At 37.4% G+C, this 15,434-nt stretch overlaps 1 protein-coding gene across 1 annotated transcript in view; it reads right to left on the bottom strand.

The window, feature by feature from the left end:
* GALNT1 (polypeptide N-acetylgalactosaminyltransferase 1) overlaps window positions 1–15,434 on the bottom strand; it is a 63,073-nt gene that overhangs the window by 9,172 nt on the left and 38,467 nt on the right. Inside the window, exons 4-8 of the mRNA XM_009639940.2 lie at window positions 14,777–14,943; window positions 8,290–8,497; window positions 6,484–6,654; window positions 4,983–5,100; window positions 3,850–4,030 (exon numbers count right to left, since the gene is read on the bottom strand). Of these exons, the coding sequence (XP_009638235.1) occupies window positions 3,850–4,030; window positions 4,983–5,100; window positions 6,484–6,654; window positions 8,290–8,497; window positions 14,777–14,943 (845 nt within the window). The remainder of the gene's footprint in view (window positions 1–3,849; window positions 4,031–4,982; window positions 5,101–6,483; window positions 6,655–8,289; window positions 8,498–14,776; window positions 14,944–15,434) is intronic.

Genomic DNA, 15,434 nt, shown 5'->3' with positions numbered 1-15,434 from the left:
CTGGGGCAAACTTTTGGTCGACAATGAAATTAATTTACTCTACTCAAGCTCATTGGAGCTGCTCTTCAGGATGCCTTCAACTCACTGGCGGGGATGCAAACGGCTGCCAAATGACAAGGATGCAGACTGGACGAGGAACAGGGGGGTACGTGTAGGAGCTGGAACCCGGACTCATGTGCAGCACAGGGAAACCACACAGTCTGAAAGTATCCACATGCTTCACCTTCAGATTAAATATACCAACAACTTCTACAATTGTCAGTTTATCGATAATTAGTAGTTAGGAAAAGGTTAAGGGGAGGTAGCTCTGGTAAGCCAGCCTAATGCTTTGCAGCTGCTGCTGCGGAAAGGGGCAGCTTTTCCTTGCTCAGCTTCAGACTCCTGCTGCACCTCCTGTGTTGACACAGGTGCTAACTTAACCAGCAGAGAGCCAGCCCACAGGGCAAATAATCCCGACAAGTTCAGCAAGTCGAATCACTTGACATATGAACAACCAGCAAGTGAGGGGACGTGAAGCCCTATCAACCTGCCATGAAAAGCAAGGCACTCTTCTCACAGCAAGCTGTGAGACTGACATCGCCATCTCATGAAGCCTCACCTTGGACGATCCAGCCCTAGCATTTTAGACTGGAGAAAGCAATGAAAGGCCAGGACGAGAAATAAAGAAGTGGCAGAGTCTGCAGAACAGAATGACCGGAGCCAAGGATCAGCTTATTCACCTGCACGGAGCCAGGGATCAGCCTATTCACCTGCACGTGCTGGAGCTGTTTTCTGAAAGCCTAAGAGGAAACGGCCCGGGAAACAGCGCCCTGCTGTAACACATGACTGCGTGGAAAACTGCCGGCTAATGAGAAAAGGCTGCAGCTAGTGCCATTACCGCTGTGGAGAAGAGGCATTGCGTGCAATGAGATAGGCTTGATTTTGGCTGAGCAGCAGCTGCTGCAACACTTTCCTGCCAACCTCCATCTGTACCTAACCACTTCTAAGTAGAGAGGTGGCTTCCAAAATGCACCAAAGCTTAAAACAGACAAGTAACAATTTCTACTAGGCTGTACTTACTAAAGGAAAAAGAATTACAGGCTTACTTCTCAAGAGGGCAGCTTTCCATTTAACGACATTACATCAACAGTAAAAAGTCTCTTGAGTTTCTATCATTCAAGCAGTAGGTCTTTTTTTCCCCGCCCCCCTAGACAACACAGATTACACAAAGTGGGAAAGCTACCTGAGAATCTTAGGTTTGCTTTCCTGGACCAATCCCTCTGTGATTCACTATCTTAGGAGAGCAGAGGAGAAAGATATAAAGGAAGAAACACATTTCTTGTTAGCTAGGTTCAATGATGCCTATCAGTACATTACCTCTTACAAAATCCAATTTTCTCATCCACACCAACTAACGAGAAAAAAACTGGGTGTGCAGAGGATCGCCTGTCTTCCTCGCTCATCCGCACCCAGGCTTGCAAACCTTGCAAACCAGCATCAGCTTAAAAATCCTCCCCTCGCTCCTTGCAAGAACTTGTAACACTGGCACAGTAATATTGAAAGTACACATTGTACTAGCAAATAGTTTCAGAGGTGCAATACTGTACTCTGCCAGAGGGTCACTACACCATCGTTCTGCAAGAACCAAACATTTACATTTTTATATTGGAAGGATACCTGGAAAAGCAGAGCAGCTCAGTGAGCCAACATAGCAGAGATTCACGGAGTTCCCAGGACAGCTACTGGCCAGAAAGACTTACTGAAATTTACACTGATGTTGGATTTGCTGTCAACAGGTAAAAATCAGCGTCTACAACACTCTGATAAGATTGAAGATACCAGAATAACAATGGGAAGGTATTTGTGAACTTCCCAAAATAGTAATCCTTTCTTGGTAACATCTATTGGCTCTTACAACTTACATAGGTTTGGGGGGCGAGAGGCATGAGCGGCACTGAGTGCATTTATGTGTTCATTCTCTAAACAATAGGTATTATATCACAGCTAAGAATGAACCATGGTACTAACCACTCTCCATAGCCCCAGGCAACAAACCAGTTGCAGAATAACCCAACTTATTCAGGTCCTATATGATCCTATTTTTGAAACATTTGGAAATTCTAGTATTAAACTTTAGTGCAGTGTCAATATGGATATGGGTACACAAATGAGATCGTGTGCCAGTCAGCAGGTGCAAATGCTCTAAGAGGAGCTCAGCAAGAACACATCCCTATCCACCGATCATTCAGGCTATTAGCATACAAACTATGTAGACATGCATCTTTTGAAAGGAAAGAAAATATACAGTGCAGTTCTAGATAATTGCTTTAGTTACCATCACCATTTCAAAGTTTTTACCTGATTCTATTTTAAATTAAATTCTTCCATTCCTATTCTCCAACAGGAGAATGCGTGCATATTCCACAATACTGCGAAGCTATGAAAGAAAGTCCTATCAAAACAACAATTCTACAAATTTCAAACAGTATAACTCCTTTTGTAGCTTAGTTACCACGTGAAATGGAAGGACTATAGACATCATATATGAAGTAACAGAGCCTTATCACGGTGTTCAGTAATTTAAATTTGTTTTTAAGAATTAGATTAGTTTTATCATTATGTGTTCCAGCTACTTAGTATATTTTAAAATCTAGCTTAATGTGGATGCATAAAAGCAATCTTAACCAAAAATGATTGCACCTATTTATATACAACTTTCCTAAATGATATATCTATACATCATGTTTCAATTCATAATGCTTCATTAACAACAACACAGGGCAGTAACCATAAGCTGTTAGCTTCTGATTTCACCAAAAAGCTTTGAGTAGTAGCAAATTTTTTTTTCAATTAAAAAAAAATCCTACAGTCTTGAGTAATACATTCTCTTAAGACAAAAAACCATCACAGATCTGCATAGTCACTTGTTATCACAAGTATTCTTAAAACCTGTAATCTAAAATTTGACACTGTTCAGATTCCTACTACTTGTATTACAGCTTTTAAATTTCAATACTAACACAGGTTTAATAAGCAAGTCATAAGGAAATACTAGTTTTAAAGATATGTCTTTGGAAAAGCAGACGTGGCAAATGGAACTACCACTTAGTATTTAAAGTCAAATATCTCTACTGTCTCAAGTACGTAGAGAGGATGTCTACAGCTACCCAATGTTTTTATGTCTCTGGTTTTTTTGAATGACAGACAAAAATATCCTGTAGTGGAAAGTAATAATTTAGTATTTCCCAGGCTTGCTTTTTTTTCCCCCTCAGAAAGTTTGAGTTCATAGGAAATTTGCTCTCATATTTTACATCCTCTTGTGTTGTTAACATCCATTTTAAGAAACGTAACAAATACCATCACAATCAAGTATATTGGCAACTTGCCCCTATACTCTGGATAGTGAAGTCCAAACTCTACCAAGACAGGAGATGTTAACTTTTGCCGCTCCTGCTACAGGTTTTCACTTAAATCACTCCTGATCTATTCAGCCTGGAATGCCTACAACACAGAAGCCAGAGGCCAATCTCCAGCACATTAAGAGATGTATTTGGATGGCTAGTTTTCAGCACTACGGTTGAGCATTTTGACGCTCCACTGAGCTTTAGTTCTATTGCACAGGAAGCTCATTCATAAATCATGTGCATGCTTAAAAAGAAAAAAAAGAAAAAAAAAAAACCACCTCAGGACACATCTCTGGCTAACAAAATTATTTTTCAATTAAGACCTTCCTTTGTGTACATCTTGCATGAGCTTTGTCTTACGAACTTCAAAGCAGTAACATTTTTATTTAAATACTCATGTTCGTTCCCAGTAGTAATAACATTTTAATTCTCAATAGGTATTTCTCATAACCAAAGACCTGCTCACCTGGGGAAATGATGTAAAAAAAGTTTTTGAATTCATCCATCCAGACTTCTGCAAGTCGCCTGTTATTTTTGTTGATTATCTGCCCTGTACCTCCTGGAAAAGTGTATGGTGTTGCTTTTCTGAACACATGCCCAACATGTGAGCAAGTTACAATTTCCAAAGTGCCACCACACTGCCAAATCTGAAAGCGACAGAACAATTATCGCATAGCTTCAAGTCGTTAAAACAAGTTTAAAAATGTTAACCACTAGCTTCTGTTCAAGTTGAAGAAACAACATTAGTTGAGGTCTAGAACAAATACATACTGCATAGAAGAGAAACCTATGCCTGCTTCCTGCTCAACAGATAAAGGCGCTCACACGGCTGAGTAAGGTAGCATAAGAAAGGCCTCACAGCAATAATGCATCAGCAAGGGACTACTTCAGAGACCTGGGCAAGCTGACAGCGAAGGAAGGAAAAGGCTCACATCAATCACAGGGAAGTAACAGGTGATGATGTGTCCAAAAAAGTCCATTATAAAATAGAATCTCCATGTAAAAAAAAAAAAAACAAAACCCATTCACTTCCCAAGTAAGGTTTCTGGTAATATTTTCAGTTTTGTTTTGGACCTCTAAAAATGGCAGATTCAGAAAGCTGGACTACTGCGTAAGTATCCACATATATACCCTGAGCTGACTAGCGCTATTTAGTAGGAATGAAAGTGAGAACAGTGCTGGTTAGGTCCACATGCGAATGAACACATGCAGTCATTAAGTTAGAAAACAGCGCAAAGACAGAGTTTGTAACAGGTGCTCACATTTCACCGACACATTAAACCATACACTGATGACATCAGCCTTATCTTAATCTCCCCAATTAGCTTTTCTAACTGAACTCCTTCTAACACACATGCATTCATTCTTCAGAATGACCATCCCAGTCTTTTAATCACAAGGCTCTGCCAACTATTCACCCTGCACTTTTCACTGACAGACACAGCCTTTGCATATCACCTTTGGAGGAACTTGAAGGGAAGCGAAGTGCTAAATGCAACAGGAGAGGACAATGATGCAGGCAGCAGATCTGTATTTTACATAACTCAAGATGCACTATCCTGAGTAACAGCACACTGAAAAGAGAAGAGTTTTACCTACCCTGAAAGAAATTTCTAAGTTTTCTCCACCCCAAATATCCATTCCAGCATCGTATGTTCCAATTTCCTGAAAGTAATCCCTGTCTATTGAAAAAAGACCTCCTGCCATTGTAGGTGTCCTGGGGGAAGGAAAAAAAAAAAAAAAAAAACAAACAAGACAAAAAATAAACATCAATCACTATGAAAATGTTTAAATACATTTCACACTTACACTGACAAAATGACTTTTTGTTTCTCAAGTTCCTAACACGTTCCTTCTCAGTAGGCTTCCATCCAAATTCAGTTACCATTGGTGTACTTTCAAGCTCAAAATTTTCCAGAGATGGAACCAGTTAGTGACAGTTTTCCTTATTTTCTCACTTCAAATTGGAGTCTGGATAGAGAAACAGCCCCTAGAAAGCTGCTGCCGTTTCTGAGAAAGATTTCTGCCTCCAGTGCTGGCAATTCACAAAAAAGAAACCAGTTTCTTACAGGATGTTTATACTTCTGGCAAGTGTTCTTGAAAAAGTTACAGGAGGCCATGAAGTGGCCTGCTTGCTTTCACTATTGTGCTTCATACAAGAAAATTGTACAGTCAGGGTCACACCCAGGTTTTCTTTACAAATTCCTTATTGGTAATTTGGCAACATTTCCCAAATTTCCATTTTTTAGTCAACAAATACACAATAGGTAAATTATATATTAGGCTGACAATATAACTTTGGTAGTTCAAGTATACAAATTGTTTTACACTTTTAGCACAGTGATTTTCTATCACTAGTAGTTTTCCTGAAATGTTTTGGGCTTTTCATCAAAGACACAAAATATAAACTAAGTCACAATCTAACTAAAATTTATGTGGCTTTTTTCCCCTAAAAAGGAAACTGGGGGAGGGGGAAATACAATTAGCCATATCCTCAGAAGACTTCTGGCTTTCTTAAATGAAAAAGAAGCAAAAAACGAATAAAGGCCTCAACTTTATGGTAAGTAAATACTACCCACTTTTCAGAGCAGTAAGGCCGGAAAACCTAAGTTTGCAATTGTTACAAAGTACACATTACACACAAGTTACATGTGTTTCTCATCACCTTTGTCGTATGTACATGACATGCAAGTATAAATTCACCTCCCATCCATGCACTCTTTAGATGTTAGGTTTATATATGCATGCACACACACACATGCCAAAAATCAATGCACTTTTTCAAAATATTGTTTACTTTGTTAGAATAAAAGGTAAAAATAAGCTTCAGTAATATATGCATCAGTATAAAAACTAGTAATTCTCTGGTAATTGACATAAAAATATTTCTAAAGTGACAAGCTGATTGCTTCCTTCATTGCTACCAAAAGTTACCAACAACCAATCCATGTAAAAACTGACGCTGTTCCTTCGATCAGACAAAAGTGATGCTACAACACAATTCATTAAGTACTTACTTAAATACTTACAAAATTAACCTAAAAAGGATATGAATAAACATCAGGTAAACATCTTAACCAGTTTAATAATCTCTTATTACCTAACAGGAAGGGTTCGATCTCCTTTCCGTCGATCCATCTCTCTCTGAGGAACAGGATACCAACGAAAATTCAACTTCCAGTTGAATCCACCATAGGTCATGTCAGAGCCTGCCATATATTCGAAGGTGTCATCGCTAATTACGTCAATGATGGGACACACTACTGTTCTCCTAGAAAAAGGAAAGAACCCAAACCTATTAATTAGAACGTCAAAAAAAGTGTTTGGGGTTTTTTTTTAATTTTGTTTTTAACACATACAGTTTAAATTAAATTAAATCATAATGCCATCTCTTAACAACAGTACTCAATAGATTATTATGATGAAATATATTTACATTCTGTCTTCCTAATTAGAGTTAATCAATCTAAAGGAAAATGTGTTTTCCTGATACAATTTGGCAATACTAGCTCTTTTTTTAAAATAGTATTTTCATTATTACCAGTAATAAAAATTAATCTCTCTATAGATAGAAAAATTGATCACAGCTCTCTCAGTGCTACACAGTGATTGCATAGAGAAGAGTTTTTCGCTTCTAGTTAAGTGGTCAAAGTAACTTGCATGTTTTGAAATTAAAACTTGGGTCGTTGGCTCTGGGGAAATATTCTTATATGCCCTCAGCACTAAGAAACGATAGTCATCATTGTTAACAAACTATAATACAGCATCGAAGTCAACAGGAAGATGCCTCCTTGTCCACTGTCCTGACATTATTAAGACATATAATCACAGAAACTAATTCTAATAATCTTAAAGACACTTAAGTAACCATCCTCAAGCAGGCTTCCTCTCTCAGAAAGCTCTGTAAAAAGATTCAAGGGTTGCAACTAAGTTTAAAAGACTTACTTGAACCATTTGCACTAATTGTAACAATTTATGCATCATAGTCTCACAAAAAGTATATTAATAATAACTTAAAGGGCAGTATTATGACTGAGCACAGTTCTGAACAATGATTTTTTATCACTTGTAGTTTTTTTATCATGTGACACTATTTTATTTTACATTAAAATTTAAAAGTGATTTTTATCTATAACCGTAAGAACAAAACAGAGATCTGTAACACCATACTTTAATCTATTTAATATGCTGTTTACTAGCAGACTAGTGTGCAACTACAGAGTTACTGCTCAGATGTATGAATGTTTTTATAAAGCAGATCATTCTCTCTTTTATTTTGGGTTTTTTGTTTGTTTGTTTTCTCCACCTCAATACAATTTCCATCACACTATCATGGTAATAAATGTTGTGAGTATTGATTTATGATAGAAGCACAAAGCTACGTCACTGCAGTGCAGATCAGTATGATTCCAGTAACTATTTTAACTTCAGAAAATACATCCCAGAAGATCAAGTCACAGCACAGAATTCCACAATACAAATACATTACGAAATGAAGAAATCACAATGAGAACCTGAAAACAGTAAACCTGACAGTTCTTGCTCACAGTGTTGGTGTTATATGAGATCAGGGCTCCATTTCTTCCTCAAGAACATCTTCCCAAATTCATGAAGCAATGGGCCAGGCTGCAGACGGAAGACCTCAAATTCCACTGCTCTCTCAACTCCATTCATGCTCAGGTCTCCTGCTATTTAACACATTATCCCATGCATCCCGATATAAGCTTCATTTTATATCAAGTTTTACTTTTTAAAAGTTGTACTGAATTAGCCTGTTATCCTTACACCAATGAGAATTATCCAGCCCTTCAGAAAGTAGATATTTGCTTGTAGGCTAATACTGTAATACTTGGAATATTCCTTAATTAGTGAAAAAAACAACACGGACCAGTAGATGGATAATTACCTGTCAGCTTTGATCCTTGCCAGCAGAGGTTCAAGCCAGCCTACTGTACATTCACAATGAGCATCTAAGAAGGTGATGACCTGGCCTTTAGAAGCAGCAGCCCCCTTTAATCTGGCTCTAATCAATCCAGAACGCTGTTCCATTCGAATCACATGAACAGGTACTTTTAATTTTTTTACATAATTCTCCAGCGGTCTTTTCAAAAAGTCTGCAAAGAATGATCAAAACCACAAAAACCGTCAGTTACATAGTTCAGTTTTTCCGGTTTTTTTTTTTTTTTTTTTTTTTTATGAAGAGATTTGAATTGAGACATTTCCTCATTTCTTTTCTATCCTTTTCCTACTTTCTCATCTAGTTTTTCTCTGCTGCTTATTCTACACTTCACAATATGCCTTTCCACATCTCCACGTGTTTCACTTGCTAGAGAAGGAAGTTCTTCCTCCTCTTCATTTCTTCATTATGGGAAACACAAAAAATGAAGAGAATGTAGAATGCTTGCACAGAAGCTAGATCAGATAGGCAAGTTTTTATTATGGAGTAGTTGTGACTCTTACTTTCAAAAACATATGCATAAGTGTTCTTGGGCATAACACTTCTCTACCAAGAAAATACAGAAAACGATCTGACTAGCTGAACATAAAGAATTACCTCCGACAGGAACATAACTTACAGGTAATTTCTTTGCAAGTAGTTTAAACCATTATCAAATACGTTATTCAATTGTGCTTTCCCTAATATTTTTTCTATTAAATTATCACTATAACACATAAAACAAAAAATACATACGAAATCAGCTATACGTAAATGAGTATCTGTAATGCCAAACCACCTCAGCTTAGCTGAGGAACAAATTATTCAAAATAGAGCAGCCATAACTGAATACCATATGCCTACAGTCTCAAAATTACTTGCATTACAAAGAGCTGCCAAATTAACAAATTTCCGATTTCCAGGCACAGTTTTTGTCCATTATGAAAAATTAGACTATGATTGACAACGCCAAAGGAAGAACAAAGAATTGAGGGAGAATGTAACTGACAGTCACAGAAGCAGACTTCTTCCGCGAAGTAGTTTTATAACACAGCTACAGAATATGTTAGATTATAGACTCAAAGCACATGGGAGTTGTACTACAACAGTGCAAAGCCTGTAGTAGGATTTAGCGTAAGATGGTAAGTACCTCATACAAGAATAAGCGTGACACTGGAAGGGGGAAAAAAAGCCCGGCATGAACTCTTAGTGGCTGTTTTGTAAACCTCAAGAGGCAGAGCTGGCCTGAGGGTGATTACCATTCCTTACTACTGCTCCGGATGAATGAGTTCTAATTGCCGCCTCATTTTTTTCTGTGCATTGTTGGTCTGTCACTAAAACCCACAGAAGTAAGTTCTGACACATCTCAAAAGCTGAACTGGGGTAAAAGAGCCTAAGAGTTTGATAGATCTTAAATATTTGTCTCCAGAGAAACTCAAAACAAGTTAATTCTTCTTTTGCATATTAACAGAGGCTCAAATGAATAAATGTTTATTAGTACAAACCAAGTGTACATGTCTGAACGTGCCGTGGGCCTTTCAGGATTGAACACGAACAGAGATCATTTGGCTGACTGAGTTTGTAGCAAATACAATGTCATCTCTTTATTGTGTAGCTTCCCAAAGCCACTAATTTAAAAGAACCAGTGTCATGGTAATATTTATGGCTTCCATGATATACACAAAGAGAATAAAACAGTGAAGCGTTTCTCTCTATGCCAACCATCTCATGAGCAAGTCACACAATCAACACGTTCCTCTGCACATTTCAGGTGTAGTGCTGATAAGCTTTTACGGTAGTCCTAACCACGTAAAGCTGAATGAATATGGGCTGGGACATTGGTCCTTAATGCGCAGTTACATTAACAGAATGGTAAAGTTCTGCCAGGTGGAAGAGAGAAAGATTTCTGTTTCAGCAATACAACTGCAGCCAGTCAAGAATGAGCACAAAACAAAGTTACATCACAGAAAGTTGCGGACAACACATCGCATATAAAAATCTGAAGTTCTACTTCTATTTTCTCTGTAAAGTATTTCAAATTTCAGTTTATCTTTTCCAGTACTTTTCAAATTTTTTTCTCTAAGGAACAACCGCAGAGATGTGTACAGTGTTTTCACTACATAACAGTCCCTCTCCCATGTTTAATCACATCCGCAAAAGTATTCTTACGAACTACCACCTTGCTCAACACTTCAGATGGGAAAATTCCCAGAAACAAAACACTGTGCCAGACATTCCGCAACTGTGCCCTTAAAATATTACTAGAATTTCAGCAAAATAAGCAAAATATAAAGCTTCATGTCTCATCCCTTCAAAAGCACGGAAAATAACTCAGGCATCAAGATTCCTGGTGTTCCTCTGCTACCAGCAGTTAGTTGAACGCTCAAATCTAAGCGGTGTGTTTTCCCTTCAGAGCACAGTCTCTCTGTGCAATACATGTACCTCTCAGACCGCTCCCTTAGTTCAAAGTAGCAAGTCTAGAATTTTGGACTCATCATCTATCCAGAAACTGGTAACAGTTTCTTCTAAGGCAAGACTTGCCTTTTTTTTTTTTTTTTTTTCCCCTTTTTTAAAAAAGAGAGTATTTGAATAGTCTTTTAATGCATGCGATACATTTTGGTCTACAAGAAATACCAGAATCAAGCTGTAGAGATTATTTTTTGTACAAGCCTATTGGTCATATTTATACTAAATCCTACATTAAACACTCAAATGAAAAGTTTTATGAATTACAGACTCAGTTGTTTACGAGTGATCCAGGATGACAGCTGAGCAAATTCTTAGCATTGCCTCATACACTTCAAACAGCGTGAGGTTTTAATAACATTAAAAACAAAACAAAAACCCACAAATGCTTCTACTTGGGAACAATAACAATTCCTGTATTTTCAGAGGTATAACTTTAGTTTCATTTAACTCCTTCTGCTGGATATTCCTTTCAAACTTTTTCTGTATCAAAATGGCGCATAATTTTACCTAGGATTATGGGCAGTTTAAAGAGCATCTTCTGGGGCAGTAGCAGAACTAAGAAAGCCAAAATAGCATATACATTCAGTTCAAGTCAAGTAAGTGCATAAGTTGAAAAATACTTTGCCAATTCTATTACTGAATCACACTTATATGAATATAAATGAACAATTAATTGTCAAAACTTTGCCAATTCTATTACTGAATCACACTTATAGAATATAAATGAACAATTAATTGTCAATTTTTTAATTAAACTACAATAAAAAACAGATTTATGACATAAGCATGCAAACAGTTTTAAGAAGTGTGAATACTTTTATGAGATATTATTGGCAGGAATTTAGTTTTGGTTACATTGCTTTGATCTGTACAACTGCCTTCTGTGAGTGTGTTCTATCCTGACGCAATCTGCCTACCACGCTTGGCCATTCAGTGCTGACCTAGTTTTAAGTACTGACTAATCCGGATTTCCCCTGTTAACTTTCTTTTTTTTTTAGATAGTTACCAAAGATCAATACTTAAAACATGCAATTCTGATCAGTAACTAGAGAACAATGTCACAGACATGTCTTGTCCCTCCAAAACTTTTTGGTATAAATAAGTGCTTGATATTATGCAAATTCATTCTTCTAAGAGCATGACACTAGCAGGTACAAAGTGTGCTTCAGGCAGACTGAATGCTTACTTTATTCAAATTAAATTGACTCTGATGCTAGAATTCAAAATACACTACTCAGGCTGAACATCTTTTTCTGGAAAAGTCTGCTGTTTTACTTCAACACAAACAGAATGCTTAAGAAGCATATGGTAAAAACCCTTCAGATTTTCAGGCATCATACCCTTCCATTTTGCTTAAATCTAAAAGCATGCTTGCTGGAACCACAAGTTTTTGGAAAACAAACCGAACCAAACCCTTTCAGTAATTGTTGAAAAAAACTACAAAGAAAAGATGCCTGAGTGATCTGAAATAAAGATCACAGATTTCAAAACTAAATATTGGAACAGGTTCAATAACACCACCAAAAAAATTCTGAAATGTTCTATCTTTCAGCCTCAAATTAAGTTGCATTGCTTTTATTAGCTAACCCAAACCCAGAAACAGAAAAGTTATCCACAGGAAGCCATGAGCTTTTTTAACTGGACTATAATTCTACTTCATAATGAGGACATGACTATTGCGGTGTTAAAATTGATTTTTTCTAAAACAGGCGTTTAAAAGGCAAAACATCAGAAATATTAAGTCTATGTTATTTTAATATTAGCTTGCTCTTTATTTCTAGGTCATATTGAAAGCTAACTTGTCACAATTATTCATTAGCACTGGTTTGAATTAGCGCCAAGGACTGTTTTGACAAATGAAATAAAGCGCACTTGCAATAAACTTTGTTTTCCGAGCAAGAGCCTGTACACAAAAGCTAACTAACCAAAACAAATGTAATAGCTCTGTTCCATGAAGGAAGCATACATAACTGTACAATAACCTAGTATAGGCACTCAGAATCCAAATATCAGCAATGTTAAGAAGAGGATTGTTCCCTGGGAACAACACCAACAGAGATGAGCAGTTTCACATGCATTAAAACAAAAAAAAAAATTCTGGAATTTTTATATAAAGGTTGAAAAAAACTACAAGAAATTGTAGAGTGCAATTACAAATTCCCCATGAGTGAAAACACTGAAAACTTGATTTTGTGCCTTTCTAAAAGCAAAAGTTAATCACACCTCTCACCTAAGCTGGAACACGTTTATGTGGTAGCCTTGCCCTTTGCATGGGCATTCCTCCTCTCCTGCCAGAGCGTAACTGTATTTAAGGCCTCTGTCCCTTCTTCCAAATTGTACTGGAACTGGCTGAAGCAGTTAAGTTAGTATCAGGTAAGAATGCAAAAGGAAGCGAGGGTGCCTGAGAGAGGAAAGGAACGCAGACTGGTACCAGCGCAATCACAACCTGAGTGCATGAGCTATGGGTAGGAAAACGGGTTGGTCAGAGCTCAGTTAGCTGATACGATCTTTCTTTAGTCTACTCGGGTCCTCCACAACCTACATAGTTTGGGAATGAGTTAGTTAATATGCTAAGGCATCAAACACACATGCAGCCTGAAGAAGAAACTCATTATACTTTCTACCACTTTAGATATGAAGTGCAATAATCCACTCCTAAAGTTCTTCATCTACGAAACCTCCTGGTTTTGTAATTGTAACCATTGCAATGGTTACTAACTATTTTAAAAGCTCCTGTTAACCATTGTAATCCATACACCATAATGCTACTTTAGACCATTTGATCTGAAATCCAGCGTCTGCCTCCATACATAGATCTTGTTTGGACAGATCTTGTTTGGACAACGGTCACCCATCTTACTCTGGAGTTGAAATCACCATAAGCAACAGATATATGGATTTTGCAGCACTGGCATCAGAAGCATCAGGCAGAGATGACAACATGCAGGGTGTAAAACCCTTCCATGACTAAGGCAAGGGACTGAAGCTGATAACAGCCTACAGCTGGCGGCTGCCAAGACTTTTTTTCTAGCAGCCTACTAGCTGTTAGTCCCAGTGGAAAACTTTAAATGTAGAAATATAGAAAAAAGGGTGATTCAATACAAAGATACAGAAATGGTTTAGATTAAAAGAAAACAAAACAAACCATAATAGCCTCTCATCTCCATTTACAAACATAAGAAAAAAAATATCCCTCAAGTTATACTTTATAACCCATACCACTGAGTAAGATTAAGCAAGGAACAAGACAAATCACAGAATCATTTGGTTGGAAAAGACCTTTAAGATCTGTCCTCTACTAAACCATGCCCCTCTCTACTAAACCAGTATCAACTATTAACCGAAGTGAAATATCAAGTATTGTCTAGAATATTATTTTTATTTCTACTGTATTATAACTTTAAAAATATATTAATAGAGTAAAATCTAACTAAAGCTATTTTATTTCAAGAAAAAAATCAGCTTCAAGTTTTGTCTCTTAATTTCATTCTGCAACGTAGAGTTTTCATCTGGAGCACCAGTTACTAAGAGGTGGAATCTCTTAGAGCATAGACACTGAATTTCAACTTCCCAGGAACTGAATAATCAAAATTAATCCCTCTGAGCACCAAGTTTAATGGTGCTACTGACAGTAAATCTGGATGAGTGCGAGGAACAGCCTTTGCTATTATTCACCAGGTGATTCCAGTATTAAATGCCCTCAAGCTTTAGGAATCTGTTAAAATTCTAAACGCAAAACATGAAAGCTGTAACAGGATAAACCCACTAGCAAACACAAACTCTACACTGTCAACAGAACAGTAAACAGATAAACTTAGACTAGTTTTCAGTGGAAAATGACCTACCTCTATTTCAAAATGGGCATTGCTCACTCTGCCCTCCCCTGCCCCAGCTACTGTGTTTTGCTGAGGAGAGCTAAGCCCGTGGAGAGAGTCTCAATTTTTGAAGTAAAAAGAGCAGCAAGCTAAGGCATCGATGTTGTCATTACCTCTTTCACTGGCATCATCGACAAGGACAATTTCTTCCAGCATGTGTCGTGGTGACCGGTTTATCACACTGTGAACAGTTCGTAGAAGAGTGCTCCAAGCCTCATTGTGAAAAACAATGACAACGCTTGTCGTGGGAAGGTTGTCTACATACACCTTCGTTTTACACCTATAAACAAAATAAGGCATATATTTGTAAAGACGAAGCCTTCAGTTAGAACTGCAATTTTGAAATTTATTTCTGAGTTTCAATACTAACAACCACGATATATCAATTGTATGCAAAGCATGACAAAGGAGCAAACGGTGCACAGATTTATATTTTTACCAAAACTCCACCCTGTTATGTATACATCTCCGTATTCCATCCCACCACTAAGAAAGGAGAACCTCAGTTCAATAACCAATTCCAGAAATGAGAAACATCTATACTGCTAAAACACAGAGATAATAACAGATTATTTATTTCCACTACCCCTGTTTTGTGAAGAGTAGGATGTCCAGATACACTAATCTAAGCCCCTAATTTAGGCCTGCATTTGCTCAGAGGGCAAGGGGGAAACCCTAGTACTGTAACAGGGACAAAGGCAGAGAGAGACAGAGTAAGAAATGACAAACTTAAACTAGGAAGTAAATGCAATAAAAAGTGTATATATATAT

This window comes from Egretta garzetta, unplaced genomic scaffold (assembly GCF_000687185.1).
Source record: "Egretta garzetta isolate BGI_Z169 unplaced genomic scaffold, ASM68718v1 scaffold405, whole genome shotgun sequence".
In the NCBI taxonomy this organism is placed as follows: domain Eukaryota; kingdom Metazoa; phylum Chordata; class Aves; order Pelecaniformes; family Ardeidae; genus Egretta; species Egretta garzetta.
The sequence above is the reverse complement of the archived record's forward strand: the minus strand, read 5'-3'. Positions and strand labels throughout refer to the sequence as shown.